This window comes from Myotis daubentonii, chromosome 13, assembly GCF_963259705.1.
Source record: "Myotis daubentonii chromosome 13, mMyoDau2.1, whole genome shotgun sequence".
In the NCBI taxonomy this organism is placed as follows: Eukaryota; Metazoa; Chordata; class Mammalia; order Chiroptera; family Vespertilionidae; genus Myotis; species Myotis daubentonii.
The window spans coordinates 63,790,714-63,818,612 of record NC_081852.1 but is presented as its reverse complement, the minus strand read 5'-3'; the positions used below and the strand labels follow the sequence as shown (position 1 = coordinate 63,818,612).

At 62.9% G+C, this 27,899-nt stretch overlaps 1 protein-coding gene across 1 annotated transcript; it reads left to right on the top strand.

Annotated features, from left to right (window-relative positions):
* The first annotated feature begins 55 nt into the window (after nucleotides 1–55).
* Nucleotides 56–26,904, top strand: BTBD16 (BTB domain containing 16). The gene is made up of 14 exons (XM_059661836.1): nucleotides 56–690; nucleotides 3,683–3,753; nucleotides 4,456–4,599; nucleotides 6,461–6,550; nucleotides 7,055–7,169; nucleotides 8,237–8,306; nucleotides 9,349–9,479; nucleotides 13,687–13,806; nucleotides 20,007–20,098; nucleotides 21,264–21,346; nucleotides 23,667–23,744; nucleotides 24,415–24,513; nucleotides 25,275–25,463; nucleotides 25,886–26,904. The coding sequence occupies exons 1-14, from the start codon at nucleotides 485–487 to the stop codon at nucleotides 25,952–25,954; spliced, it is 1,557 nt and encodes a 518-aa protein (XP_059517819.1). The 5' UTR covers nucleotides 56–484; the 3' UTR covers nucleotides 25,955–26,904.
* Nucleotides 26,905–27,899: the final 995 nt, after the last annotated feature.

The following is a 27,899-nucleotide window of genomic DNA, read 5'->3' as shown; positions in this document are numbered from 1 at the left end:
GGGCAGGGGGTGGGGGGACAGGGTTTCCTGTGGGGAATGAAAGTGTTCTGATTAGGGGTGCTGATGGCTGACAGCACTGTCACGCACTGAAGGCCACTCAACTGACACCGGGAAATGGACACGACGGTGGGTCTCTGTCTTGTGTATTTTACCGCAATTTACGAAAACCAGACGGCCGCCGGCTGGCCGCCTCCGCCTGGCCTCCCGGGATCACGCTGGGGTGAGGACTCGCAGAGCGGCTCCCGGAGCGTCACCTGTGCCCGCCTCGGGGTTCTTCGGAGCCACAGGCAAAGGAACACCTTCTCCTGGACGCTCAGCCCCGGCACCTCCTGTCCCAGTCCCCCATCCCTGGAACCGCCTGCTGACGGATACTGAATGGATTCGCCCTGCACAGAGGGCTCATGGGAAACCTGGCCACGTGGGCGTTAACCGCAGTGGGGCGTGTCCTGGTTTGCTTCCGGCCGTGCCGTGTGGCAGGGCTGGCATGCATGTGCGATTGAGAAACCAACCATTTTCTCTCTTGTCTCCCAAGAAGCACCGAGCTCGGCCGGAGCGCCGGATGGCCGGCTCGACCAACCGCTGGCGCCTCCCCAGTGAGCCCTTCTCCCGGGACCTGCTGGCGCTGTCCCAGATGTGCAAGGCCATGTGCTTGGACGTGGACGACGCGCTGCAGGCCCCGGCCCCGGACAGGTAGGAAGGCCGCGCCCGCGGAGGGCACGACCCCTGGAGCGACCCGCACTCAGGGCAGGCCCTGTGGTGGCAGGTGGCCGGCGAGGCAGGGTGCCTGAGGGACCGTCCCTCGGGGGGGCAGGGCCGTGGGACCCTCCTCTGAGAACGCAGGGTGCTGATCGACGGCACAGAGAGACCAACCTGTTTTCCAAGCTTTTTCTTTTCTTTTTTCTTATTATTGATTTCAGAGAGGAAGGGAGAGGGAGCGAGAAACATCCATGATGAGAGAGAATCATGGATGGGCTGCTTCCTGCACGCCCCCCACTGGGGATCGAGTCCACACCCTGCCCATGTGCCCTGACTGGGACTCGAACCCTGACCTCCTGGTACATAGGTCGACGCTCAGCCACTGAGCCAGGCCCTCCAGGTGCCTTAGCTCTGATGTGCCCGGCGCCTGCCCTGGCCCATCGGCACCTGCGTCCCCGCCTGGCTGTGCCCCTGGGCAGCACCTGCCATGAGGAGCCGCTGCTCCGTCTGCTGAGCCCGTGGCCAGATGGCCCGTCTGCGCCCACTGCCGGTCCTGCTGCGACGCCCCACACAGGGGCCTCCTGGACGCATCGGAGTAAAGCCCGGGCCGAGCGAGGGGCCAGCCCCGGCCGCACAGCGGCCCGCGTGCCACACGGTCTCAGGCAGCGAGGACGGCTCACGGGCGCCGTCTGTCCCACTAACGCTCCGTCGGCCTGGCCCTAGGCAGTGACGGCGAACCTTCTGAGCTCAGCGTGTCAGCGTTTTGAAAAGCCCTAACTTAACTCTGGGGCCATGTCACATATAGAAATTTTTTGATATTTGCAGCCATAGTAAAACAAAGACTTCTATTTTTGATATTTATTTTATATATTTAAATGCCATTTAACAAAGAAAAACCAACCAAACAAATGAGTTCGGGTGTCACCTCTGACACACGTGTCATAGGTTCGCCATCACTGGTCTGGGAGAAGCCTGGCCTGGAAATCGCAGAGCCCGCCCCACACACGGTGCATCTGGGCCGGCAGCCAGGGCCCCAGGCAGGGCCCCAACGCCCGCCATCTGGCATCTCTCTGCCCGCGATGACGGTGGTGTTTGCCAGGGCGGCTGAGATCATGGGCATCGCCCATCGTTTCCAAAGCCCGTGGCTCTGTTTTGAGATCCGGGCCTGAACCCCTGACCTCGGCGGCTCTTCCCAGACGTGCGGCCGAGCCCGGGAGGGGTCAGACCCAGGGCTCCCGTCGCACAAACAGCCGAGCCCCTCCTGCCTCCGGGGCCGCGTCACGGGCAGCCGGCCTCCCCGCGGGGAAAGGGCCACGCATGTCCGCTCGTGATCTGGACAAGGGTTCTGGCACCTGAGCCCCCTCCACGCACGGGGCCCACGGGGTTCCCGGGGTCATGGAGAGCAGCACGGCGAAGGTGACGCCGACAGATGTGGCGGCCGAGTGCCCCTGGGCTGCCCGCTTCCCGGGCGCCGTCTCCGGGCCCGGGGACACGCGACTCCGTCTGCTTCCTCCCGCTCGGCAGGCAGAGGGTCGTGTTTACGGAAATCAGCTTCTGTCTGCGCATCGTCGATCCCTGACGTGTGTTTGCCGGCGTCCGCGGGGCTGGGCCGGGGGCTCTGCCTGTGGGACAGGCGTGGTGCGGAGCGTCTGCGTGAGGAGGACGGCAGCCCCGAGACTCTGTGCAGGATGGGGTGCTGCCGGGGCGGGCACGGGGAGGGCACTGGCCCAGCCTCCCCGAGAAAACACCCCTCACTCACACCGGGCAGGCACAGGAGCGTGCTGCCGGGTGCAGAGGCCGGGAGAGAGCCCTGGGGGCAGAGGGGGCCGTGTCCAGGGAACAGGAGCGAGATGGGGGCGGGGCGGAGGAGGGAGGTCAGGCTGGGAGAAGGGTGGGGTGTGTGGGGGGCGAGGCCACAGAGACCGCAGGAGCCCCCTGGCCAGGCTGAGGGCCTTGGGTGAGCGGGAAGGACTCAGAGGAGGGAGGCAAGGCCAGGCTCGCATTCGGGACAGGCCCGGGCCTCAATGTGGGGTGCACAGTGTGGGCTGTGCAGTGTGGGGTGCCTCAGAGGGCACGGGCCCTGGCCGGTGTGGCTCAGGGGCACTCGGCCACCACATCTGTGGGGAGGGGACTGGAGACCTGCAGCGATGGGGAAGGTGATGGTAGTTCGGACTAAGGTCAGAGCAACAGAGCAAAGAGAGATGGATGAGCCCGGCCGGTGTGGCTCAGGGGTTGAGCATCGACCTGTGAACCAGGAGGTCAGGGTTCGAGTCCCGGTCAGGGCACAGGCCCGGGTTGTGGGCTCGATCCCCAGTGCGGGGTGTGCAGGGGGCAGCCAATCGATATTGATGGTTCTCTCTCCCTTTCCTTTTCTCTCTAAAAAAAAATCAATAAAAAGCTGTAGAAATGTAAAGAGAGATGGATGAACTCAGGAGGCAATGTGACGGCGTTGAGGCGCGGATCGCACGGCCAGTGCTCCGTCCGCGGGCAGCACGGGGGCTTGGGGCCCGTTCCTGCGACAGGAACCCGGCGGGGGGCTCGGGGCTGGGTCGGGGGGGGGGGGGTCCGAGTTCCGGTTTTGGACACGTTGCGATTGGGGAGTGCGGAGCCCCAAACAGAAGCCTTAACTTCCAGGAAGTGCCCGAGCCTTCTCTCCCTTAGACGTGTACTGAGCACCTACTGTGTGCCAGGCATTCTTTTAGTCCCAGCGACAGAGGGGCCCTCCAGGCCGCCACACACATGTAGCTTCGAACGCCTCCTGGGGGAGCCCCCCCACGGGAGCCCCCCCACCCCCCCAGCACACAGCACAGGGGACTTAATTACTAGTCACCTTGGATGGAACATCGGACGGAGCGCAGGCGGTCGGGCCAGCAGACGGGGCGCTGCGGAGGCGGCCCACAGGGCAGGCGTGGCCAGTCCCGCAGACGCTGCCGGGATGAGAAAGGCATCCTGCCAACGCCTGGGCTTTTGTGTGTTTTCCCTTGAGGTTGTGCACCCCCAGAATTCAGACAAAATGCCGTGGGCCTTGGAAGAAGGCTGTGCCGGCCGGGGATGGAGGTGAGTTCCCGGCCCCGTCTAGGGGACCCGTCGAGGACGCGTGGGCAGGTGGCTGCCTCAGGGACCGAGCAGAGGCCACGACTCCGGCCTGTGCGCCTCCGTCCCTGCCCCCCGCCCAACCTGAGGCGTACCCGGCGCCATAAACTGCGTCAAATGTGCGAGGAACGAAACGGAGCTGGGCAGACGCGTGTTCAGGCGCTAACGGCCACGATAAAGACGACACGCAGCCCTGGCCGGTGCGGCTCCGTGGATAGGGCGCCGGCCCGCGGACGGGAAGGTCCCGGGTTTGATTCTGGCCAAGGGCTCGTGCCTCGGCTGCAGGCTCCCCAGCCCTGGTCGGGGTGCGTGTGGGAGGCAGCCCGTCGGTGTGTCTCCCTCGCATCCCTGGTTCTCTCTCTGCCTCTCCCCGTCCCTTCCGCTCTCTCTAAAACGAATGAGAGGGGAAGATCCCCTCGGGAGTGGAGGCTGCACAGGAGCCGGCCCCGGGGCACCCCCTCCCTCTGGCCAGTCCTGACCTGAGGCACACCTGCCCGTGTCCGAGGGGACCAGAGCGGGGCGGCCGGCGTGTCCCCCGGGAGCCAGGGAGCGCCCCGAGGCCCCGGCGGCCTGTCCGCGCGGCTCCCTTCCTCCGGAGCCGCCCGCTGCTCGGCCTGCGGTGGGCGGAGGGGCGCGGGCTGAGCGTGGCTCCCTCTCTCCCCGCAGTCGTGACTCTGCAGTGCCTGGGCTTCCAGTGGGAGCTGCACCTGCCCCAGCTCTTCCAGTCCGAGACCTTGACCAAGCTCTACGTCTCCGCCCTGAGCGAGGCCCCCGCCAGCCACGTGAGTCACCTGGCGCGGCTTCTGCCAGGTACGTTCTCGCCGGCGCCCGAGAGAGCCCCGCCTGCCGTCTGGGGGCCGTGGTCGCTCGGGCAGGGAGAGCGAGGCCCCTGGTGGGACCTCAGCTCGGGATCTGACCTCAGTCTGCCCGGCTGTGAGGTGGGATCATAGCTCTCGCCCTGCTGCACAGACGACCCCCGGGGGCGGCACCGAGCAGTGCCGGGGGGCGGGGCGCGCTCGGTAACGGTCGGTCATCTTCACAGGGCAACCCGTCTGGACCCGCCGGCCGGCGCGGGGACGCGGCCGCGTCTCTGAGAAGGGGCGGGGGCTGTGGCACGTCTCCGTGGGCTTCCTGGGAGGACAGCCGGTTCCGGCGCTGGGCTCGCGCGGGTCTGAGTGTTCGTGTGGTTGGAGGTTTACACGTGGATGTGGATTGTTTTCCTTTCTCTTTTCATTTTTGTTCCAAAATGTATTTTTATTGATTTCAAGGAGGAAGGCAGAGGGAGAGAAAGATAGACACATCAATGATGAGAGAGTCGCTGATCGGCCGCCTCCTGCATCCCCCCCCACCCCCCCCCCCCCACCCCCCACACACACACAGCGATCAAGCCCACAACCCGGGCACGTGCCTGACCGGGAATCGAACTGTGACCTCCTGGTTCGTAGGCCGACGCTCAACCCCTGAGCCCCACCAGCTGGTCCCCTTTCTCTTCTCTTAACGCCACCTCATCCCCAAAATACCCAGGTCACTGTTTTCCTTCTCTTTCTCCTTGTTTAATCCTGTCATCCCGTCGCCCCTCCTGGCGGCCTTGCCCGCTTCCTTTCCGGGGAAGAGAAACGGCGCTGCCAGGCAGGTGCCATGGAAAAGCCCGGCCCCCAGCCCGCCACCCGGGGGAGGGACTGCACTCCAGGGCGAGGCCGCAAAGCCAGTTATTCCCCAGCCAGGCAGGCCGCTGGAGGCCAGTCCCGCCCGCCCGGCCCGAGCCCCGGGAGGGCCCAGCTGCCCGAGTCTTCCGGCCGCAGGCCCGTGACGCAGCCCTTCCCGGGGGAGCGGGCGGCTGTGACCTTCCCGCACCCGCGCCCACGCGGGGCCCTGCCTTCCCTGAGCCCCCGGAGCGGGGCCGGCTGTGCCTGGGGGTCCTGTGCCCAGGCCAGCGACAGGCAGCCACGGAGACGCCACGCGCCCAGACAGGGAGCGGGGGGCCACGCCGACAGGGTGGTGGTGGGGGAACGGGTCACTCCACGGTGTGGCTTAACCAGATGCGCTGTCACACCCGCGCCCCACACACAGGCAGCTGCACGGCCGGCCTCACACCTCGGTCTCCGTGGTGCGGGCACGGCCGCCTGTGGCGCAGAAGCAGCAGGTGCCCCGGGGAGGGTGGCGCACGTGTCTCCTTCTGCCTCCGTGTCCCGAGACCATCCGTGCGGCCGCCCCGAGCGGTGCTGGCCGAAGAGAGCGCTTCAGACCCGGCCCCGGAGGGGGCCCTGCAGAGAGGGGGCCCTCCCCCCCCCCCCCCCCCGCTGGCCCCATGCCCGCGGCTCACTGCGTCCCACCAGGGTCCAGGCTGGGGGGGGGGGGAGGGGACGGGGCGGGGGGGCAGGTGATAGCTTTAAAACGCAGTGTGAGCACCATTGCCCAGCTCTGACCGTCACGGGGCGGTTCCCGGGAAGCTGGCCGAGGGCCACACAGACTCTGCTGTTTTTGCAGCTTCTTGTGAGTCTTCAGCTATTTCCAAATGAGCGGTCGTTTCATGAACGCATCCACTCCCCAGACAGGCCAACGCACAAACAAAACGCAGCGCGTGCGAGCGCCCAGGTCCAGGCCGCGCCGAGGGCTGGGGCCTGAGCGTCCCTCGTGCAGCCACCGGCACACACCCCGCTTCCTCCCGCAGGGCCGCCGCCCCGGAAGGCCCGGGAGAGGCCCGCCATGAAGAGGCTCACCATCTCGCTGAGGATCAACGACCCCATGGTCACCAAGATCGGTAACGTGCGCCCGGCTTCACGTCCTTTCTTTTGTTTAATCCGTTTTTATTGGTTTCCCAGAGGACGGGAGGGGGAGGGAGAGAGAAGCGTCCGTGATGAGAGAGAATCACGGATCGGCCGCCCCCTGCACGCCCCACACTGGGGACGGAGCCCAGAACCGGGCCTGTGCCCTGACCAGGAACCGAACCCTGACCTCCTGGTTCCTAGGCTGATGCTCAGCCCCTGAGCCCTGCCTGCCGGGCTGTGTTCATTTTCTGGCGGGGGGGGGGGGGGGGCGTGGAACCAACAGCCCCCAGACTTCAAACACAAACAAACAAACAAACAAACAAACAAACAAGTGTGGCCGCTGACCGGCTCCCTTCCCACCTGCTGGCGGAGGGAGATCCCACAGGGAAGGCGCTGCGAGCAAGGCGGGTGCAGACCCCACACTGATGGCTCTCTCTCTCTCTCTCTCCCCCCCCCCCCTCTCTCTCTCTCTCTCTCTCTCTCTCGCTGCCCCCCAGCCTTCGCCACGGCCCTGAAGAACCTGTACACGAGCCAGATGGACCTGAGCCTGGATGAGGTGCTGGGGGTGCTGGCCTCCGCGCACGCCCTCCAGTTCAACAACCTGTTTCAGAGGTGGCCGTGGGGAGGCAGCCAGGGCCCGCGGGGGTGTGGGGGGGGGGGTGGGGGGGAGGGCAGGGGGGAGGGGGAGGGGAAGGGAGGACCCGCCCGTGGACCCTTCCTCTCCCGTGGGCGGCGCATCAGGGTTTCTCGCCCAGAGCACGGCCCTGAGGCTGCAGAGGAACCAGACGGTGACACACCCTCCGCCCACCTGAGCCCCCCCCACACATACACATGCACACGCACACACACACACATGCACACGCGGGTCATGGAAAGACAAGCAGGCGATGCCCACCTGTCAGGGCTCATTTTCCCGCTCATCTCTCTTTTTTCTTTTGTATTTTTTTAATTTTTTAAAAAATTGTTCACTGTTTACAGTATTAGATTAGTCTCCTTTTTTCCCCATTGATCTCTCCCTGGCCTCTCCCACCCCCCACCCCCCACCCCCAGCACTTGTTTTTTTAAACTTTATTGGGGGTTTTGTTTTATTACATTTAAAATTTTTTTAGTCTATATTTTTATAGACTTCAGAGAGAGGGAGGGAGAGGGAGAGATCGAGAAACATTGATGATGAGAGAGAAGCATGGACCGGCTGCCTCCTGCACGCCCCACACTGGGGATCGAGCCCACAACCCGGGCCTGTGCCCCGACCGGGAATCGAACCCTGACCTCCTGGTTCCTAGGTCGACGCTCAGCCACGGAGCCCCGCGGCCGGACTTAGTCTTTATTGTTCAAAGTATTACATGTGCCCCCTCCCCCCACTGCCCCCTCCCCCCACTGCCCCCTCCCCCCACTCGTTTCTGACGGAGCCTTGTTCTTTCTTGTAAATCGGGTTATTTTTCCAAACGTTACCCGTGGTCCATGCAGACCTTACAGGAGAGAAACATCCAAAGACCAGCGCCCACACTGCCCATCGAGCCGATGCCCGTGGGACACAGCCTTCCCCCTGGGCCCTCAAACAGGGGTGCTCTGGCCACATGTGGGGGTGTCCGTGTCCCCCCCAGGCTCTGCTGCCATCTGGGGCTGAGTGGGACCCTCCGGGCAGCCCGGGCCCGGGACCAGCAGTTCTGTCTCTGCAGGTGCGTGGCCATCATGGTCCAGGGGCTCTCGCCAAGCAACGTCGCCAACTTCTACCAGGCGGGCTGCAAGGTAAGAGCCCGCTGGCCGGGGCATGAGTGCCGGGGGGCCTGCCAGACTCTGGGTCACCCCCGGCCCCGCGCCAATGTGTCCCCCAAAGGCACCGACATTTTATTTCGCCAAGTGAACAGTTTTGAAAAACCACTTATTTGAAAAGGATGTTTTTACACCCAAAAGGTAGACCAGCTTTGATCATGGGGGTGGGGAGTGGGGACAGCACAGACTTTCGCCCCAAAACAGCGAACCGCCTCCGGGACCTCCTGGTGGGAGTCACGGGGAGCAGGGGGGGGGGCGGGGGCGGGGAGGGGGGAGGGGAGTCGCGGGGGCAGGGGGGAGGCGGGCCGGGATTCGTCCCCGGGCCCAGTCAGGGCTGGGGAGGACGTAATCCAGCTCATGCAGAACACGGGGGCCCAGGAGGGGGGGGCGCCCTGGCGTGGTGTCTCGGCGGCTGTGCCGGGTGCGAGCCCCGGCCCCCCCATTGCAGCCTCCCCCCCCCCACCAGAGCAAGGCCGCTCACGCCAACACAGACACGCCTGGCCGTCACACTCGGCCACACGGGACCAGCATGTCACGGTGCAGCTGAGATTGTCCTAAACGCCTGTTTTTCCAAGATAACTCGCTGCCCTCACCTTCCCGGGTCGGCGATCAGGAAGCCCCCGGTGGGTGGTGTCTCGGCGTTCCCGGCGGCACCGCAGCCCCGAGGACCTGCACCGTGACCTCTGGACTCTCATCCTGCTCGCTGCTGGCCCTGGAGCTCCCTCCCGCCTGGGCCCGGGGGCCGGACCCAGGGGCGGGACCCGGCTCTGGGCTTACTGGGACCCCGGCGAGAAGAGGGCTCCTGGAGCCGCGGTTTGGTTTCTCCGTCGGGCAGAGGGGCAGCAGTGCGCCGCCCGGAGCAGCCAGGGCTGGGTTACGGGACCATGTGCGGCCGAGCCCGGCAGACAGAGGTCTGAGCCAGGGCATGATGCGCCTCGTCCCCCGCCGTCGCCCCACCACTGCCCAGCAGGGGGCGCCAGAGCCCGGGTGCCTCCCCCACCAGCTTCTCCCTTCCCAGTACAAGGAGGAGCCGCTCAGCGCCTCCTGTGAGCAGTGGATGGAGATGAACTTGGTCCCTGAGGTGGGGAGGCAGATCCACCTCCAGAAGATCCCCAAGGAGCTGCTGCTCAAGGTGCTGCAGTCCCCCAGGTCAGTGCAGGCTGCAGGGCGCGCGCGTGCGTGCGTGTGCGCCGCATGTGTGCACACGTGCGTGTGTCTGTGTGTGCACGGTATGCCTGCCTGTCTGTGCATGTGTGCGTGCACACGTGTGTGTCTGTGCATGGGTATGCCTGTCTGCACATGTGTGTGCACATGCATGTATGCACGTGTGTGTCTGTGTGTGCATGGGTATGCATGTGTGTGCGTGTGTGTGCGTGCGGGCGCCTGGGGGAGCAGGGCTGATGGGGAGAGGGAGGTGCTGGGGGGCACCTACCCCCCTGCTGGGCACACTGCACCTCACCGCCCCCATCCCAAACTCCTCGCCCCTGGGCGCCCTGGGGACTGACATGGGGTGCTCTGCGGGGTGCGGGGGCTTCTCTTCACAGTACTCATCAGGGTAAGGACCCTCAGGTGTCCGTCTGGTAATTAACTAATTACCTAAGTAAATTTTTAAAAAATACTTTTGTTGATTTCAGAGAGGAAGGGAGAGAGAGAAACATACATGATGAGAGAGAATCACGGATCGGCTGCTTCCTGCACGCTCCTACTGGGGATCCAGCCTACAACCCTGGCGTGTGCCCTGACCGGGAGTCGAACCCAGGACCCTCCCGTCACAGACCAACGCTCTAGCCACTGAGCAACACCGGCCAGGGCGCCTCAGTAATTTTTTAAAAAATCCTGCCAACAGCCCGGCCGGCGTGGCTCAGTGTTAAGCGTCAACCTATGAACCAGGAGGTCACAGTTTGATTCCCAGTCAGGGCACATTGATGTTTCTCTCTCTCTCTCTCTCTCTCTCTCTCTCTCTCTCTCCCCCTCCCTCCCTCTCTGAAATCAATAGAAATATATATTTTTAAAAAAGAAATGGAGATGAGCCTCGAGACCGTCCACAGCACAGTCTGGCACCGGGTTCCAGGTTGCCTCCTGGGCCGTTCTGCCCCGTCCCCCTGCCCTCCCTGCAGTGCCCTCCCCGCCCTCCGGGGGGCAGAGTTGCAAACTGGAGAGGAGATAAACAGGGCGTCCTAGACGTCCCATAGCGCGCCCCGCCCTCGGAAAGACTGAGCTGCCGGCCGGTAGCATTTCACCGAGAAAAGGGGGAACGTCGGGCCGCAGCCAGGACGCCAGGGACTGCCGGGCACTAGAAAACATGCAGCGGGAACAGAAATCGGGGACATGGCGTGCCCGTGTCTAGACTCAAGTTCGGGGAAACATGACCGATGTGGAAACCGGGCCCTGCTGCCCGGACCCTCCCTGGTGCTGTCGGCACGGCCCGCGCCCCGGCTCTCGGGTGCCAGGAGCCCAGGGCCTCACGGGCTGGGCAGCCAGCAGCCCTCGCGCCTGCAGTGGCCGGGCCAGCAGCGCCCTGACTCACGTCTTCCGGAGTAAACTCGCCTCGCCACACTGACGTCCAGGGCACCTGCTTTATTTATTATTTTTAAAATGTATTTTTATTGATGTCAGAGAGGAAGGGAGAGGGAGAGAGAGAAACATCCATGATGAGAGAGAATCATCGATCAGCCGCATCCCACACACTCCCCGCTGGGGATCGAGTCCCCAACCCGGGCCTGTGCCCTGACCGGGAGTCAAACCAGGGACCTCCTGGTTCATAGTCGATGCTCAACCCCCGGGGCTGCTATTGCGCTAAAGGCAGGGGCTTTTCCCAACACTGCCCCTTCCTCATACAAACAAAACCAGGCCCTGATTCCCGGGCTCCCACCCGCCGCCCTGTTGCCCCTTCCGTAAGGTCTCAAAGAACCTCTGGGCTCTCCCCCGTGAGTTCTGCCCATTCACCTCGCTCGCCCGGCTGCCGAGAGGTGGGAGTCCTGGCAGGGGTCTTGGTGAGGACAGCAGACAAGTGGCTCTGTGACGTCTGCCCTCCTGCTCACCATCGCTGCCCAGACGTGACAGATGTGGTCCTGTCTGGCCAGGGCCACAGCCAGGCCCCTGCGGTGGCTAAACATAAGCCGGAGGGCGGCGGTGCCCGAGCCCAGACACAGCGAGACAGGTGGGCGGTGACGCTCCAGGCCCTTTAGAGCCAGGACTTGGCTGGCGTTCCCCCTCCGAGACCACGGAAGTGACGGGTGAAAAGCTGGTGACATATTGTTTCTTTTTCTTTTTTAATGTATGTGTTGATTTTACTTTACTTTTTAAAAATATATTTTAATTGGTTTCACAGAGGAAGGGAGAGAGAGAGAGAGGAAGAAACATCAATGATGAGAGAGAATCATGGATCGGCTGCCTCCTGCACGCCCCACCCTGGGGATCGAGCCCGCAACCCGGGCCTGTGCCCTGACCGGGAGTCGAACCCGGGACCTGCAGTCTGCAGGCAGATGTTCTGTCCACTGAGCCAAACTGGCCAGGGCAATTTATGTACTGATTTTAGGAAGAGGGAAGAAGGGAGAGAGAGAGAGAGAGAGACATCAATTTGTTGCCCACTCATTTCTGCGTGCATTGGTTGATTCCTGTGTGTCCTGACCGGAGAGCGAACCCAAAACCTCTCAACCCTGGCATGTGGGGATGGCGCTCCAGCCAACTGAGCCGCCGCCAGGGCAGGGCTGTGAGAGATTGTGAAGCCACGGGGCCATCTCCGCGGCCAGGGCGGGAATACGACGGTTTAGGAAACACGGAGGCCAGTTCTCAGGTAGCCGAGTCCCAGAGGCTGTTAAGAAGCTGTTCGGGAATCCTCCTTACTTGGCAGAGCTGACATAGGCAGACCCCAGCCCAGGGGTGGGCAAACGTTTCGACTCGAGGGCCACAATGGGTTCTTAAACTGGACCGGAGGCCGGAACAAAAGCATGGATGGAGCGTTTGTGTGAACTAATAGAAATTCAAAGTAAACATCTACACTAATAAAAGAGAAAAATGGTAATTGGCGTACGACGATACCCTTTTCATTGGCTAATCAGGGCTATATGCAAATTAACTGCCAACAAGATGGTGGTTAATTTGCATATGTAGGCACAATGCAGGGAGGCGAAAGGGAAAGCAGGAAGAAGCCCCCTGCCACTGACAGTGATCGGAAACCCAGGGGGGAGCTAAGAGCTGGGGAGCAGGGCAAAGGCGGCCCTGGGGCCGCCTTTGCCCTGCCCCCCAGCCATGATCGGAGAATCAGGTGCCTTTTCCGCCCTGGCCAGTGATATCAGGAAGTAGGGGTGGAGCCAGCGATGGGAGCTGGGCACGGTCGAAGCTGGCAGTCCCAGGAGCTAGGGGCCCCTTGCCTGGGCCTAAAGCGAAGCCCACGATCGCGGGGCCGCTGCAGCTGTGGGTCCCCGCTGCCCGGGCATCCTGCAGGGGCAGGGGCAGAGCCCGCGCGATTGCGGCGCCCCCCGCTGCCACTGTAGGTCCCCGCTGCCCGGGCTGGACGCCTAGGCCAGAGGCGTCAGGCCTGGGCAAGGGGCCGATCCTGCGATTGGAGGGTGATGGGGGTCAACGCCTGAGGGCTCCCAGTATGTGAGAGGGGGCAGGCTGGGCTGAGGGACACACCCCCCCACCCCACACCCAGTGCACGAATTTCGTGCACCGGGCCCCTAGTCATTACATAAAAGGGTACGGTCTTTTTTTTTTTAGTTTTATTCATTTCAAACAGCCGGATCCGGCCCGCGGGCCGTAGTTTGCCCACGGCTGCCCCAGCCACTCTTTTTAAAAAATATATATTTTTATTGACTTCAGAGAGGGAGGGAGATGGAAACCTCAATGATGAGAGAGAACCAGGGATCGGCCGCCTCCTGCACGCCCCTCCCTGGGGATGGAGCCCGCCACCCGGGGCTGCGCCCTGACCGGGAATCGAACAGAGACGCCACCCACTGCGCGCGCCGGCTGGCGAAGGCCACTCTTTGCTCCTCGTTTCTCGGGAGGCCCCAGGCTGCTACAGGCCGAGTGGGCCCCGGAGCCCGGACCCGCCCTCCGTGGACCTCGGGCTGCAGTTCCCTGAGCTCGTGGCCGTGTGCCTGGCTCTGGGCTCAGCGGGCGGCTCACGGGTGGTCCCCAAAGACGCCCCGTTCCCCGGCTGCCTGCAGGCCGGGCGCCTTGGCCGCGTTCCGGACGCGCTGCCGTGCCTGACCGCGTGGTCTCTGCCGTCCCTGACATGTCCTCTCCGTGCCTGACCGCGTGGTCTCTGCCGTCCCTGACATGTCCTCTCCGTGCCTGACCGCGTGGTCTCTGCCGTCCCTGACATGTCCCCTCCGTCTTTTGTTTTGCCCAGATTGTTCGTTTTCAGCGAGTTCCACCTTCTGAAGACGCTGCTTCTGTGGGTCTACCTGCAGGTGACCCCGCGGCTGCTGGTGCTGCCCACCCATGAGGCCGTGATGACTTTCTTCAGCAGGTGACGGGGAGGGCGCGGCCTTCTGTTTGCTCACGGTATTGGGGAGGGGGGCGCCCCGGTGATGGCAGAGTGCGGGGCCGGGATTGCGGGAGGCCTTGGACCCAGCGAACCCCTGAGAAAGAGAATGACATGCCGGTGTGGGAATATTGAGGCGCTCTCGGGCTGCTGAGAGCGTTCTCTGTGCCGGTCAAGGAGAAGGCACTCCTCTCGGGAGAATTACCCTCCCACGCCACCCCAACCTCACGCCTGAAACGCGCCTACGTCAGACCATCATTTAAGCGAAAAAGAACACGCCTATAAATAAAAGGATAATGTGCAAATCGACCCCACAGCGGGACAGCCGGTCGCTATGATGCGCCTGACCGCCAGGGGCAGATGCTGAAGGCAGGAGCTGCCCCCTGCTGGTCAGTGAGCTCCCACAGGGGAGCCCTGCTCAGCCAGAAGCCGGGCTCACGGCTGGCGGGCACAGCGGCGGTGGCGGTGCTTAGGAGCAGCCAGCTGGCGGGCGGACATCCCCTGGGGGCTCCCGGACTACGGGAGGGCGCAGGCCGGGCTGAGGGACCCCCCCCCCCAAGTGCACGAGTCTGTGCACCGGGCCTCTCGTTACCGCACAGCGAGCACCGTTTGGTGACGCTTCCTAGAGGCCGGGATTCTACCGAGCTTCCCCGCGTGATCTTGTTCCATCTGCACGCCCCTCGCTCCTCCGGGGCTGGCCTTGTTATTCCCATTCTCCAGATGAGGAAACTGAGGGAGAGACCGGCCCCCTTACCTGCGGCCAGACACGCACAGTAAGGGATGGAGTCGGCCTGGCACCCAGAGCCGCCGAGTCCCAAGATGCTTTGCTCCCGGTCCCAGAGGCCCGGTTCCCCTCGGTGCGGGTCTGGCGGCTCCCGGGACAGCACCGGCGGCGAGTTAGGGAATTGCTGCTCCTGTGCCTGGCGGTGCGTCCCGTCCCTGCCTGTGAGCGGCGAACGCGGGGGCAGCGGGGACCAGCCTCCGGGGACCAGGGTGCAGAGAGGTGACCTTGGGAGTTCCTGGGCCCCTCGGTGGCTCCGCGGCCGCTGTCGGCGCGGAGTGAAGGTGCCCACGCCCTGAGCTGCTCGGAGCCGGGCAGGCCCAGGCGCGGGAGCTTTCCCTGGGGCACCCGTGCGCCGTGTCCCCGTGGCCGCGGTTCCTGCCTCGTTATGACGGGAAAGCGGCCATCGGCGCCGAACGCTGTGTTCGTCCTCGGTGTCTGTGTCGTGTGTGTTTGTTTGTTTTTAATCCTCCCCCGAGGATATCTTTCCATCGATCTTTTCTGGGGGAAAGTGGAAAAGAGGGGGAAGGACAGGGAGACACAGCCACGCGAGAGAAACACACCGATTGGCTGCCTCCTGCGACCAGGGCCCAGGCCGGGGAGGAGCCTGCAACCGCGGTACATGTCCTTGACCGGAATCGAACCCGGGACCCATCCGTCCACAGGGCGCTCAACCACTGAGCCGCACTGGCCAGGGCTCATCATTTGCTTTGAACCAGTCGTTGGATCCGCCCCCTTCACGTTTAATGGCCCAGAGGCCGGTTTCCTGTCACGCTCACAGGACGAGTCGCCGCCTGGCTCCGGCTTAGCCTCAGACGGCACCGTCTCAGGACCTGGATGGGAGGGAGTCCCGCGCTGGCTCCCTGCGCTGTGGCCTCGGTGACGGACAAGTGGCAGAGAGAGCCACGGTCTGTAGCCCTTGGCGAACATGGGTGTCCTCTAGGAATGTGGGGTGTCCTCTGTGAATGCGGGGTGTCCTCTGTGAATATGGGGTGTCCTCCGTGAATGTGGGGTGTCCTCTGTGAATATGGGGTGTCCTCCATGAATGTGGGGTGTCCTCCGTGAATATGGGGTGTCCTCTGTGAATATGGGGTGTCCTCCGTGAATGTGGGGTGTCCTCTGTGAATATGGGGTGTCCTCCATGAATGTGGGGTGTCCTCCGTGAATATGGGGTGTCCTCTGTGAATATGGGGTGTCCTCTGTGAATATGGGGTGTCCTCTGTGAATATGGGGTGTCCTCTAGGAACGTGAGGTGTCCTCCAGGAACCTGGGCTGGGGTCCCCACTGGTCCCTGGGAGGAAACCCTTTTCTTTGTCGCTCTTTGTCCACCTGTCACTCATTTGACCGCATTTCCTGCTCCCGAGCTGAGCGCCGGCCGATGGGAAGTGGGGGCAGTGTCTCCACCGCCCAGGGGGCCAGGAGCCTCCTCCAGCTGGTCCTCGCTGCGGCCCGAGGACGCCGTGTGGGAAGGAAACACACCCCCACTCCCACAGCCTGTGTTCCGGGCAACGGTTATTTTAGAAACACAGACAGCCTGTCCCGAATTACACGGGACGTTTCCTGCAGGAAAAACACACACAAACGTGTGCCGAGCGGCTGCCATCGCCCGCGGAGAAGCCATCTCTCTGCTCAGCTGGCAGCCGGGGTCCGGGAAGCTGCAAACCACCATCACCACCCGCCCCCCGACCACCGTCCGCCCCCCCCCGGCCCCCCTGCCCCCCCCACCCCCCCCCCCCGCCCCGCCGCAGCCGAGCCAGGCAGGCGGCTGTTTGCTCTCTACAGCGACGTGTTAGCATGTTTCCATTGAGCTTGAGGGAGAGAGGGAGGGAGAGGAAGAGAGAGAGAAACATCCATGATGAGAGGGAATCATGGACCGGCCGCCTCCTGCACACCCCCCACTGGGGGTCAAGCCCGCAACCCGGGCCTGTGCCCCGACCAGAAATCGAGCCGTGACCTCCTGGTTCCTAGGTCAATGCTCAGCCCCTGAGCACACGGGCGGGTGTAAAAGGACACCTTTAATCAGAGTCTAAAATGCGTGCAGAAACGGGCACCGACCTAAAGTGAAGCTCACCCAGAACCCGTCACAGCCCCGGGCCAGGAAACGAACTTGACCGGCCAAGCAGAGCCTCACCTCGGCCGCCACCCCACACTCGCTCTCACTGTGAGACCTGGGCCGAGGGCTCGTCATTCAGGACGCGTAGTGCTTGTCCTGATGGGTTTAATGGTCTCTCTCGGGGCCTGGGAGATGGGCTCCAGCGTGGGCCCGCACCGTGAGAGGTGTCACTGGAAGCAGCCGGGCAAGCCAGTTTCCACCCCGTCCAGCTTCCCCGACCCCTGCAGCCACGTCTCCCCCGCCTCTGCCCATCGGATCTGCAGCCTGGGAGCCTTCCCGGGTCGCAGCTGCACAGACTGGTCCCCTCCTGGGAGCCTCCCTCAGCAGCGAGAGTGTGGGCTGGCTGCGTGGGTGTGCACCAGCCAGCGAACCCAACACCACTGCTCCACGGAGCACCAGAGGGGCCACCCCAGGCACCGGGCCCCCGGCATCTCGCGGGGAGCGCTCTAGGGTGCTGTGCGCCGGGCGGGCAGAGGCCGCGTGTCTCCGGTGATTAATGAATGGCATTTGCAGCTGTGGCCGCAAAGGCGCCATGAAACGGAGCATCCGGGCGTGACCACGCTGCTGATTTCCTTACCAGAACATTCCTTTAAAAATATCCCATGAGTCATGCCATGCGGCCCAGCAAAACGTCCTCTCCCCCGGTGGCTCCGCCAGCCGCGGGCACGACCGCTCATGCCTGACCCTGTGTCCTCGTCCTCGGCGTCCCTTCCGGGCTCGCCCCGCACTGCCCGCCCCTCGCCGGCCGTTCCCGGAGCCTAGTGTCCCTTCCAGGTCCCTGAACTTCGATGCCTGTTCCTCCGAACCTTGCACTCTCCTCGCGTGGCGTCTCCGCTTCCCACGTAGCCTGGCAGCCCCGGACGCGGCGGCCGCGAGCAGAGCTCGGAGGGTGAAGGTCTGGCTGCGGAGACCCCGCGAAGGGCACGGCGGCCGCGGCAGGATTTCTGGGCCCCCCTCTGCCTCCGGGCAACGGCAGGACCATCGTCATCATCACCGTCAGGACAACCTCCAATTGCCCAACAGATAACCATGGTGACAGCGGACGGGACCCTGCGCATGGGAAAAGCAGCATGGAGTAGCCTGGTCCGTGTGAGGACATGTGTGCACGTGTGTGCAAGCACCGGGGCCGGAACTACTGGCGCTCCTGGGAGATTCACTGGCGAGTGGAGGGATGGGCTGGGGGGACAGATTCCGGCGCGTGGAGCGACCAGCTCAGCCTCGTGTGCAAGCGGCGGAGCCAGGCTCCGTGAGAGGCGCCGAGCACGGGAGCAAACCAAACAGACCCGCGCCCCCACCTTCGCGGGGTTTACAGTCCAGGCTGAGACCAGCCGCGCCTTCAGTGGAGGAGGCGTGTGAGGAGGCGGCCGGGGCCCACCTGATTCATCTGATTTACTCGCTGGGGGGCTTGGGCGGAACCTGACGGTGGTCCCTGGAACGTTGGCCCCAGAAAAGTCCGTGCTGACCCCAAAGAGGCCTTTGCACAGACAGCTCAGCGCCGGGGGAAGCCTGCCCGCCTTTGATCCACCGACAGCCTCCAGAGGGGCCGCCGCCCACCGCCTCCCCTTCACGTGACACAGGGCGGACGTGGATGGAGCAGCGTGTCCCCACCAGGCGGCCGAGAGGGGCCGGTGGGCGGGCGCCCGGCGGGGAGGCCTCAGAGGCCTGGCAGATCCCGGCTGTGCCGGCCGGCCCTGTGGCCCGCGAGCAGGGGTACTGACCGCTGGGGTGGAGGCTCTGAGATTTCAGGAGTTGGCAGTCAGGCCACCATTTTCCTTTTCTTTTTAAAAACATATTGTTATTGGTGTCAGGGAGGAAGGGAGAGGGAGAGAGAGACACATCCGTGATGAGAGAGAATCACGGATCGGCTGCCTCCTGCACGCCCCCCACTGGGGATGGAGCCCGCAACCCGGGCCTGTGCCCCGACCAGAAATCGAACCCTGACCTTCCGGTTCACAGGTCGACGCTCAACCCCTGAGCCACGCGGCCGGGCCATTTTCTCCCTTTGAGATGGACCAGGCTCGGCCACGTGGAGTGGGGCGGAGATCATGAACCCCACTGAGAGCCGTGCCCCGCACTGACCAGCCTGAGCCCGGGCCTTTTCCGGGTGCGAGGAGGTGGCGGTCGCCCTGGCTCTGAGGGTCACGGTGCCAGCCCTTCGCCTTCCTCCTCCGGCTCCCCAGCCCCCACGCCTCCCTCCCGGGGCTCCCCGACGCTGTGGGAACCGTGGCCCAGCCATGCTGGGGCCTCCAGCCGAGGCGACGGCCGTGCGGACAGGGGGCGGGGTGCGCTCAGCCTGCCGGGACAGCACCTGATTCATGGAAAATCATCGCGAAGCGCCCGGGCCGGCACCGGGCTCTGCCTGAGGGAGTGACTGCGTTTCCAAAGGGACTTGGCGAACGCCGTCCGTGTCCCCACGTGTGGGAGGCGACCGTAGGTGAGGCGAGTTGTGTTGTGACTGCGGACACCGGTCACTTACCCGCCGGCCTGTTCCTGGTTAAAATTTTATTTATTATCAGTTTCTGTTGTTAACCCTTACTCAAGGGTCTTCTTTCCATTGATTTTTAGAGTGGAAGAGAGGGAGAGAGGGAGGGAGGGAAGGAGAGAGAGAGAGAGAGAGAGAGAGAGAGAGAGAGAGAGAGAGAGAGATTGTTTGCCTCCCAAAGGCACCCCGACTGGGGCCGGGAATTGAACCTGGGACCCTTCGTATGAGCCACGCCGGCCGGGGCTGAGCCTGCTCCTTTTCGGTTCTACCCGAAAGTGCGTTGGAAGGGCCTCCGCCAGCCCCCCAGTCAAAGGGCCCCGAGCTGGGAGGGCCTCAGACGCCCCAAGTCCAAGTCCTGGCTGAGTCGCTGCTTTCGCCCGTAAAGTGGAGCCGATGAGACCCGCCCTCCGTCTGTCCCGGGAGCCTGGGAGGCTCAGTGGGAACGTGAGTCTCAATCCTCTGTAAAGTGGCTTGTGTTCCCGTCGGTCACTTAGCAAGTGTGTGCTGGGCACCTACTATGCGCGTTGGTCACTTAGCAAGTGTTTGCTGGGCACCTACTATGCGCGTTGGTCACTTAGCAAGTGTTTGCTGGGCACCTACTATGCGCCGCGTGGCTCAGCAGGAGGCAGAGCGGGGAACAGAGCCATCTGTCTCGCTGTCATGGCCGGCGGCCTTCACAAGGTCATCTCCTCGGATTTCCGCTTCCCTACCCCCCCTCACCCCCCGAGAGCCAGGCACCGCTGGCTCTGGCTGCCTCGCTCGCTCCAGAGAGCAGCTCTCTGAGGCCTTTGTTCTCTCTGCGCCGCCAGCTTCCCCAAGAAGACCTGCTTCCTGGACCAGGACATGGAGCACGGCTTCACGGAGCTCTTCTGCTGCCTGCGTCTGCACGGCATCATCAGAGGTGAGCCTGCGGGGGCGGGCGTGCTCTAACCACTGAGCAACACAGGGTGCAGGGCTGTGTTCTAACCACTAAGCACACAGGGTGCAGGGATGTGCTCTAACCACTGAGCAACCAGCCAAACTTCCGAGGACATGGAGTGCGTCCGTGGGAGGCTGTTGGGGACCTGCCCGCCCGACGGTTCCAAAGGTGTCCGCTGAGATCCCTCATGGTCACTCCTGAGCTGTGTGAGGCTTTGGGGAGTGGCTACCTGGGCTCAGTTTATCTGTCTGTACAATGGTCATAGCGGAGCTTCCAGGGAGCTTGGAGGCGGACGGAAGGGGCTGATGGACGTGAGCACACGCTGCCAGGGCCACCAAAGCCTCCCTGAGCCCGGCCTCCTGGCGGCAGCCCCTTCGGGTGCCCGTGTCCGAGTTTGGGGGAAACTCTGGGGCGTGTGTGGTCCAGCCTGGAGCTCCCCAACCTCAGGCTGGGCCTGGGACAGAGGAGGAGACACCACACCGGGGAGTGTGTTTGGGGCGGCCCAGCAGGCCACCCAGCGAGATCTTTGTGTCTGAAAGGGCATTTGAGGACTTTTTCTTTCTTTTCTTAAATGCTTTTATTGATTTTTAGAGAGAGAGGAAGGGAGAGAAAGAGACAGATAGAAACATCGATGAGAGAGAAACATCAATCGACTGCCTGCCCTACTGGGCATCGAGCCTGCAACCAGGGCATGTGCCCTGACCAGGAATCAGACAGATGACCTCTTGGTTCCTGGGTCGACGCTCAACCATTGAGCCACACCGGCCGGGCTGCTGAGGACGTTTTCACAGCCATGTCCGGTTACCCAGATAAAACCCACGGCTCTCGAACCCGGGGCGGGAGACGGAGCCCGGGCAGTTTGGTCCAAGTTGCTCCGAGGCGTTCCAAAGGCACTATCCGATCTCAGCCCCCCCACCCCCCCGCGGGCGGGATGGGGGACGCTTTGGGGAGGTCCTCCCCCCGCTCGGGCGGGATGGGGGACGCTTTGGGGAGGGGCTCTGTAACGTCCCACGGGTCCCGCTCACCCTGTGATTCCGGGCCTGGGGAGGGCCTCCGCTCTGACTTCTGCCCTTTTCTCTGTAGATGAGACGGTGGCGACTCTCCGATGAGCAAATCCATTAACACACTCCCTCTGCGTTCCCTCCAGGCCAGGACCTGGACGTGCTGAGGCACCTTAACTTCTTCCCCGAGTCCTGGCTGATCCGGGTCACCGCCAACCATTACCACGCGGTGAGTCGCCGGCTCCGCCAGAGCGGTTATCGGAATGGACTGCCTCCCTGACTGCTTTCTCTGGAGGCGCATTTGGCATTTGAAACCTCTGGGCCTTCGAGGTGGGGATATCTGGGCCTCGGCCAGGGCGCGTGGCACAGCCACACGGGAAGGGGCGGGGGTGGGGGAGGCAGGGGCCCTGCAGCCCAGGTGCTTAGAGCATCCGTCCTGTTGACCAGGAGGGATCGGTGGGGCCAAGGCGCGCAGCCACACCCAACAGGCACCGCATCTCATTTTTTAAACATATTTTTTTATTGATTTCAGGGAGGAAGAGAGAGAGAGAGATAGAAACATCCATGATGAGAGGAAATCATGGATCGGTTGCCTCCGGCACACCCCACAGTAGGGATCAAGCCCGCAACCCAGGCCTGTGCCCTGACGGGGAATCAAACCCAGGACCCTTCAGTCCGCAGGCCGACGCTCTATTCACTGCGCCACACCAGCTAGAGCACCGATGTCACGTTATTGAACATTTCATTATTGAAGTGTTTCAAAATGCAGAGAAGTTGAAAGAAAACACATATCAAATATATACCCTCAGATCCCTCATCCACAGACAAGCATTGCGAACACCTCATTACATTTTATTGCCTTTCACCCTTTTTTAAAAATACGTTTTTATTGATTTCAGAGCGGAAGAGTGAGGGGGAGAGAGAGAAACATCCATGATGAGAGAGAATCACGGATCGGCCGCCTCCTGCAGGCTCCACCCGGGGGATCGAGCCCCCACCCCCGGCCTGCGCCCTGACCGGGAATCGAACCGTGACCTCCTGGTTCACAGGTGGACGCTCAGCCCCTGAGCCCCCGGCCGGGTCCCTGACACCGTTTTCAATGGCTGCCAGCTCTTCCCGGGGAGGCCCTGTAGCCGTGCTGCGCTCCGTCCCTTCCGGTAGAAAGTGCGCGGTGTTTCTCGTGGTTCGTTGGCTGTGAGAGACGACTGAGTGGTCGACATATTTACACGCCGGTTTCTCCACCTGCCCCTGGAGTCGTTTTCTCCCAGGAGATTCTCAAGAGAGGAAAGCGCTGCCTTTTTGTTCTGAATTCACGTGAACAAGCGTGGGACCCACTGGCTCCCCTCCCCACGGCGACAGGAGCGGCCTCCCTGGGCGCCGGCTGGCACGGGGGCGAGCTTCTCTCGGTCCCTTCTGCTCCCTGAGGACGACAGCGGCCTCTCGCTCTTCCTGTGCGTTTCCTGCCTCCCTGTGCATGGGAGCGGCTCTCCCTGCGGCGTCCCCCCGCTTTGTGAACGGTCCCTGCGAGCGGCTCGGCTTCTGGTGTGTCTCCAGCCCCACGTTTGGGGATGAAACGGGGCACTGTCTGAGTTCTGACGCTGCCCGAGTTTCTCGTTAAAATGCAGTTCAGCTCAACAAATAGCCATTGTAACGTGCAAGCCACAGCGCTCAGGCTCCGCCCCCAGGAGAGGACCCCATGGATGGAGCTGCTCTGAGACCTAGTTCAGGGCTGGACTCTGAGGAGCAGGGGCAAGGGAGGGAGGGGAGAGGAAGGGAGGGAGGGAGGGGAGAGGAAGGGAGGGAGGGAGGGGAGAGGAAGTCCCCAGGAAGTGTCCACCGCCCTCTTCAGTCACCTCCTTCCTTTCACTCCTGCCACCAAGTCAGCCTCCTGAAATCCACTCCCCCAGCCCAGCCAGCAGGTGGAGGTGGAGGTGGAGGGGGAGGTGGGGGTGGGGGTGGGGGTGGGGGTAGAGGCGGAGGCAGAGGTGGGGGTGGGAGGTGGGGTTAGGGGTGGGGGTGAGGGTGGGGTGGGGGGGAGGCGGCCACGTGGCCCCCTTTGCCCGTGGCCGTGGCTGTGACCATCCTCTGCCTCAGGATCAGGGCACTCGGGTCACGTGTTGTTTCCGGGGTGACCCCGCGGCCGTCTCTCACTCTTGTCTTTGCGTTCTCTGAAGGCCGTGAGCGGGTGCCTGGCACCGAGTAGGTTTTCAGTGAACACCGTGGTCCGGCCAGAGGGCTGAAGGCGGGACCCGGGACAGTGGGGCTGTGAGGACCAGGGAGCTCATGTGGAGCTGATGTCAGGGCCCGGCCAGTGTGGCTCCGTGATTGAGCATCAACCTAGGAACCAGGAGGTCACGGTTCGATTCCTGCTGAGGGCGCAGGCCCGGGTTGTGGGCTTGATCCCCAGTGGGGGGCGTGCGGGAGGCAGCTGATCCATGATTCTCTCTCATTGATGTTTCTCTCTCTCCCTCTCCCTTCCTCTCTGAGATCAATAAACATACATAACTTCAAAAGGTGATCAGGCTGCCGGCAAACTGTTCTCTTTGCAGATGGAGTGCGGGGGCGACATGGCTTTCGCGAAAGATCTCAACCACCAGGCGGTGAGGTTCGGGCTGCTCTTCTATAAGGTACTGGCGCTGGGCCGGGGCAGGGACCCCGTCTCCTGGGCAGGGACCCCGTCTCCTGGGCGTGGGCGGGGATCGTGGCAGGATCCCTCTGACCTCTGGTACGAAGCCCGGGGCAGAAGAGGAAGCTGGAGGGGCCCCCCAGGAAATAAACTTCCCAAGACAGGGGCCTGGGACAGGCCCTTCAGCGACCCGATGGGCACGGCCAACATTTCCCTGAGGGTGGCCCGCTGTTCCGGTTCCCAGGAGTGGGGGCCTGTCCCTGGGATGCTGGGCTTTCCGTTCTAAAACTGGGAAAGGCCTGGGCAGACTGGGTTAGGGCTCACCCCCGCCCCCACGCAGAGAGCCTCTGCTCCGTGAGAGAATCCGCTCCACGCCTGTGTTTAAGGTTGTGAGGGTGAACCTATTTTTTCTTTCGTAATATGTTTTTTATTGACTTTTAGACAGAGAGGAAGAGAGAGATAGAAACATCAATGATGAGAGAGAAACATCATCCATTGGCTGCCTCCTGCACGCCCCCTACTGGGGATTGAGCCCGAAACCTGGGCATGTGCCCTGACCTCCTGGTTCATAGGTCAAGACTCAACCACTGAGCCACGCCGGCCGGGCTGTCCCCTGGCCTGTGAACGCTGCGGATTTCCCTCGTCACGCTGCCGTTTCTGTCCCAACTTAGGAGTACACGTCGTATTCGGAAATGATTGCCATATACGGGTTCTTCTTTTCCATGAGGGGCATCCGAAACAGCAGCACCTCCTACAGCTTCTACATGCAGGTGAGGGCGCAGCGGCAGGGCGGGGGGGCCCCCAGGATGGCCTCGGGGCCCAGGCCACCCACATCAATAACAGCCGAGCAGTCGTTACTTAGCAGCTAGCGGAGTGTGCCGCCAGGCTGGTGCTAGTCCCACTCACAGACCTGATGCGTTTGATTGATTGCAACAATCGAGGGAGCTCACTATTGTGAGCTCATGGAACAGGTGCAGCCCTCAGGCTGAGTGCCTTCCTGGTCACGTGCCTCTATGGGCACAGCTGGCGGGGGCGGGGGCGGGGGGAGTGGGACGAGGGGATTCTAGGCTCTGGCTCCACGTGTGGGGCTTAGTTCCTCTTCATTTCCTACTCGATGGGCGGAGGTTTGAGGTGGTCATTTGTCTGTGGAGGCAACAGGAAGTGCCCACGGGGGATCCAGCCCACAACCTGGGCCTGTGGCCTGACTGGGAATCAAACCGTGGCCTCCGGGTTCAGGAAGTGACATCAACCACCGAGCCACATGGGTGTTTACGTTCTGGCAAAGCGCCATGAAGACCTTCCCGGTCAAGGAGCTTGGTTAGTCCGGGTTGGCCGAACCCCGGTCCATCGGCCAGCGGTTGGCACATGGTCAGGGCTCAGACGGCAGCTGACTCTGCAGCAGGCGCCCAGGAAGTGGGATTCTGGGAGACGCCTGCCTGGTCCACGCACTTTGCAGGAGGCCGAGGGGCCAGGAGCTGGGGGTCGCCGGCGGGAGGCTGCGGCCCCCCCTGAGGCGGCGGCTCTCCTCCAGAGAATCAGGCCGACGGACGTGGGGTTCCCCTCCGAGGTCTGCGAGCACAGCCTGGTCAGCCTGCAGCCCCAGCGCCTGGTCAGGTACGAGATCAGGGCGCATGCGTGGGTGGATGGCCAATGGCAGGATTTCGGGACCAAGCCCATCATGCAGAAGTTCCAGTTCGTCAGGCCAACCTGCAAGAGCCAAGTGAGTGGTCGTTTCTCCTCTCTCTCTCTCTCTCTCTCTCATCAGTTCCATTAAGGTACAAATCACTAATGGTGTTGTTGCTTTTTTAATATATTTGTATTGATTTCAGAGAGGGAGAGAGAAACATCCATGATGAGAGAGACTCATGGACCGGCTGCCTCCTGCACACCCCACACTGGGGATCGAGCCCGCAACCCGGGCCTGTGCCCTGACCGGGAATCGAACCCTGACCTCCTGGTTCATGGGTCGATGCTCCACCCCTGAGCCCCGCCGGCCGGGCATATACTTTAACATTTTAAGCGTATTTTAAAGGCCTTCGCCAGGTGACTCAAATGAGCAGCCAGAGTTGAGAGCGAAGGGCCTCCCCCCGCGGCCCAGCTCCTGTTCCATCCCCGCTGCCTTCGCGTTGCTTCACCTTGTAGGTCTTGCAAATCCAAACTGTGGGCAGCCCGATCTACGTCATCTTCTCATTCATCTTCCCAGCATCTTGACAGCTTCCGGAAGAATCTACGGAGTGTTTTCTCTCCCACGGCTCTGCATAAAGGAGAATAAAGTGATGTTGAAGGGACTACCCAGGTGTCAGCTGGCTTTGCCGGGAGCAATGGTCTCGGTGGAGCTGGCGCCGTCGTCTCCGTGTGCTCTTGGCTGAGCTGCGGGCGGCGTGTGACCGTGTAAACAGCAGGCATGTGTTACCTCCCGGCCTGGGGTCTGGAGGTCCCAGGTCCGATGCTGGCAGGCGCGGCGTGGTGTCTGGGGGGTCCCCTCCGGCTCATGCACGGCCAGCTCCTCCCTGGTCCTCATGTGGCCGACCGGGCGGGGCGGCGTGCTGAGGCCCCTTTATAAGGGCGCTAACCCCGTTTGTGAGGGCTCCACCGTGTGAGCTAACACCTCCCCAAGGCCCGTCCCTGCTGCCATCACTTTGGGGGTTAGGTTTCACCATGTGGATTCTGGGGGCACGTTCAGACCACAGCGCCCACCTTTGTGTTGTCCTGCGGGTGGAAAGCAGGGGAGACGTGAGTCCATTTGCCATCCCTGACCCCCTAAGGCCCCTGGAGCCCAGCCCGACTTCGCATTCTGGGGGCTCTTTGATGGGATCCCCAACAGAAACACCCCCTCCCGCTGGGGACGCCACCTCCCTGGCTGTGGCCCCCGCAGTGTGGGCCTGGCAGGAGCCAGAGGCAGGAAGGGAAGGAAGCAGCTATGAGGTGCGGAGTGGCCGACTCGCTGACCATTCCGCCACTTTATTTTTTAATTTGTTTTTAAATATTTGTAATTGATTCCAGAGAGGAAGGGAGAGAGAGAGACATCCGTGATGAGAGAGAATCATGGACCGGCTGCCTCCTGCAGGCCCTGCACTGGGGATGGAGCCCACGATCCGGGCCTGTGCCCCGACCGGGAATCGAACCCTGACCTCCTGGTTCCTAGGCCGACGCTCAGCCACTGAGCCCGCCGGCCGGCCGTTCTGCCGCTTTCAAAGGAACCCGGGGCTCGGAACGGGGAGGTAAGACAGCCTTTCTTCCCACTTTGCCGACCGGTTCCTATCGCGATGGCACAAAGTGCCGCTGTGTAGTGGCTGAAAGCGACGTGTTTGTCATCACATCCTGGGTGTGGCCACGAGTCCAGGCGGCTCGCAGGGACCAGCTCACAGACTCGCCAGCCACAGCCGGGGCAGAGGGCTGTGCTCTCAGCTGAAAACAGGGCAGGGGGGGCCGCGTGCAGCTGGTGAGCCGCGGGCAGGCTCCTCTCTGCAGCTGTGTGGCTGTGGCTGAGGACCCGGCTGCTGACCCGTGTGGGGTCGGGGGCAAGGGCCTGAGGATGGGGCTGCCTCCCCTGCCACCAGTTCCTCAGCGGGGTCCCCCCGAACCCCTCACACCAGTTCCTCAGCGGGGTCCCCCCGAGCCCCTCACACTGGATTGCCTTCCTCACCCAGGACAAAAACTAATAATAGCCATAATCCAAGAACAAGCCTGGGCTCTCTCTCCCTCCTGCGGGGGCGCCCTCGGCTAGAATCCAGAGGTGCCAGCCTTCTCCACTAGGGGGCGAGCTCCGCCTCAAGAATGGGAACCGGCACTTGGGCGGCAGGAATTCGCCGGGAACAGCCCCCCTTGCTCGGGGTTGAGAGGGAACATTCCGGGTGAGGCTGAGTCACCCCGACGTCCACGGTGTTGATGTCACAGAAACCTCTGACTTGGGAGGGACAAGTTCGGAGACAAACATTCTTGCGCTGACCTGACAAACCCTTCTTACAAGTGGAACTGCCTGAGACTGGAATTTAAAGCCCACAGCCGATCCCAAAGCAGCGACCCAGGGCTAGTCGGCTCAGCGTCTCACGTGCCACCCACAGGTCTGCCAGGACTGCTGGGTGCAGGCCACCCCCACCCCCGGGGCAGGGAGAAGCCACGCTGGGGTAACCAGGGGAGCGAGCTCAGTTCTGCA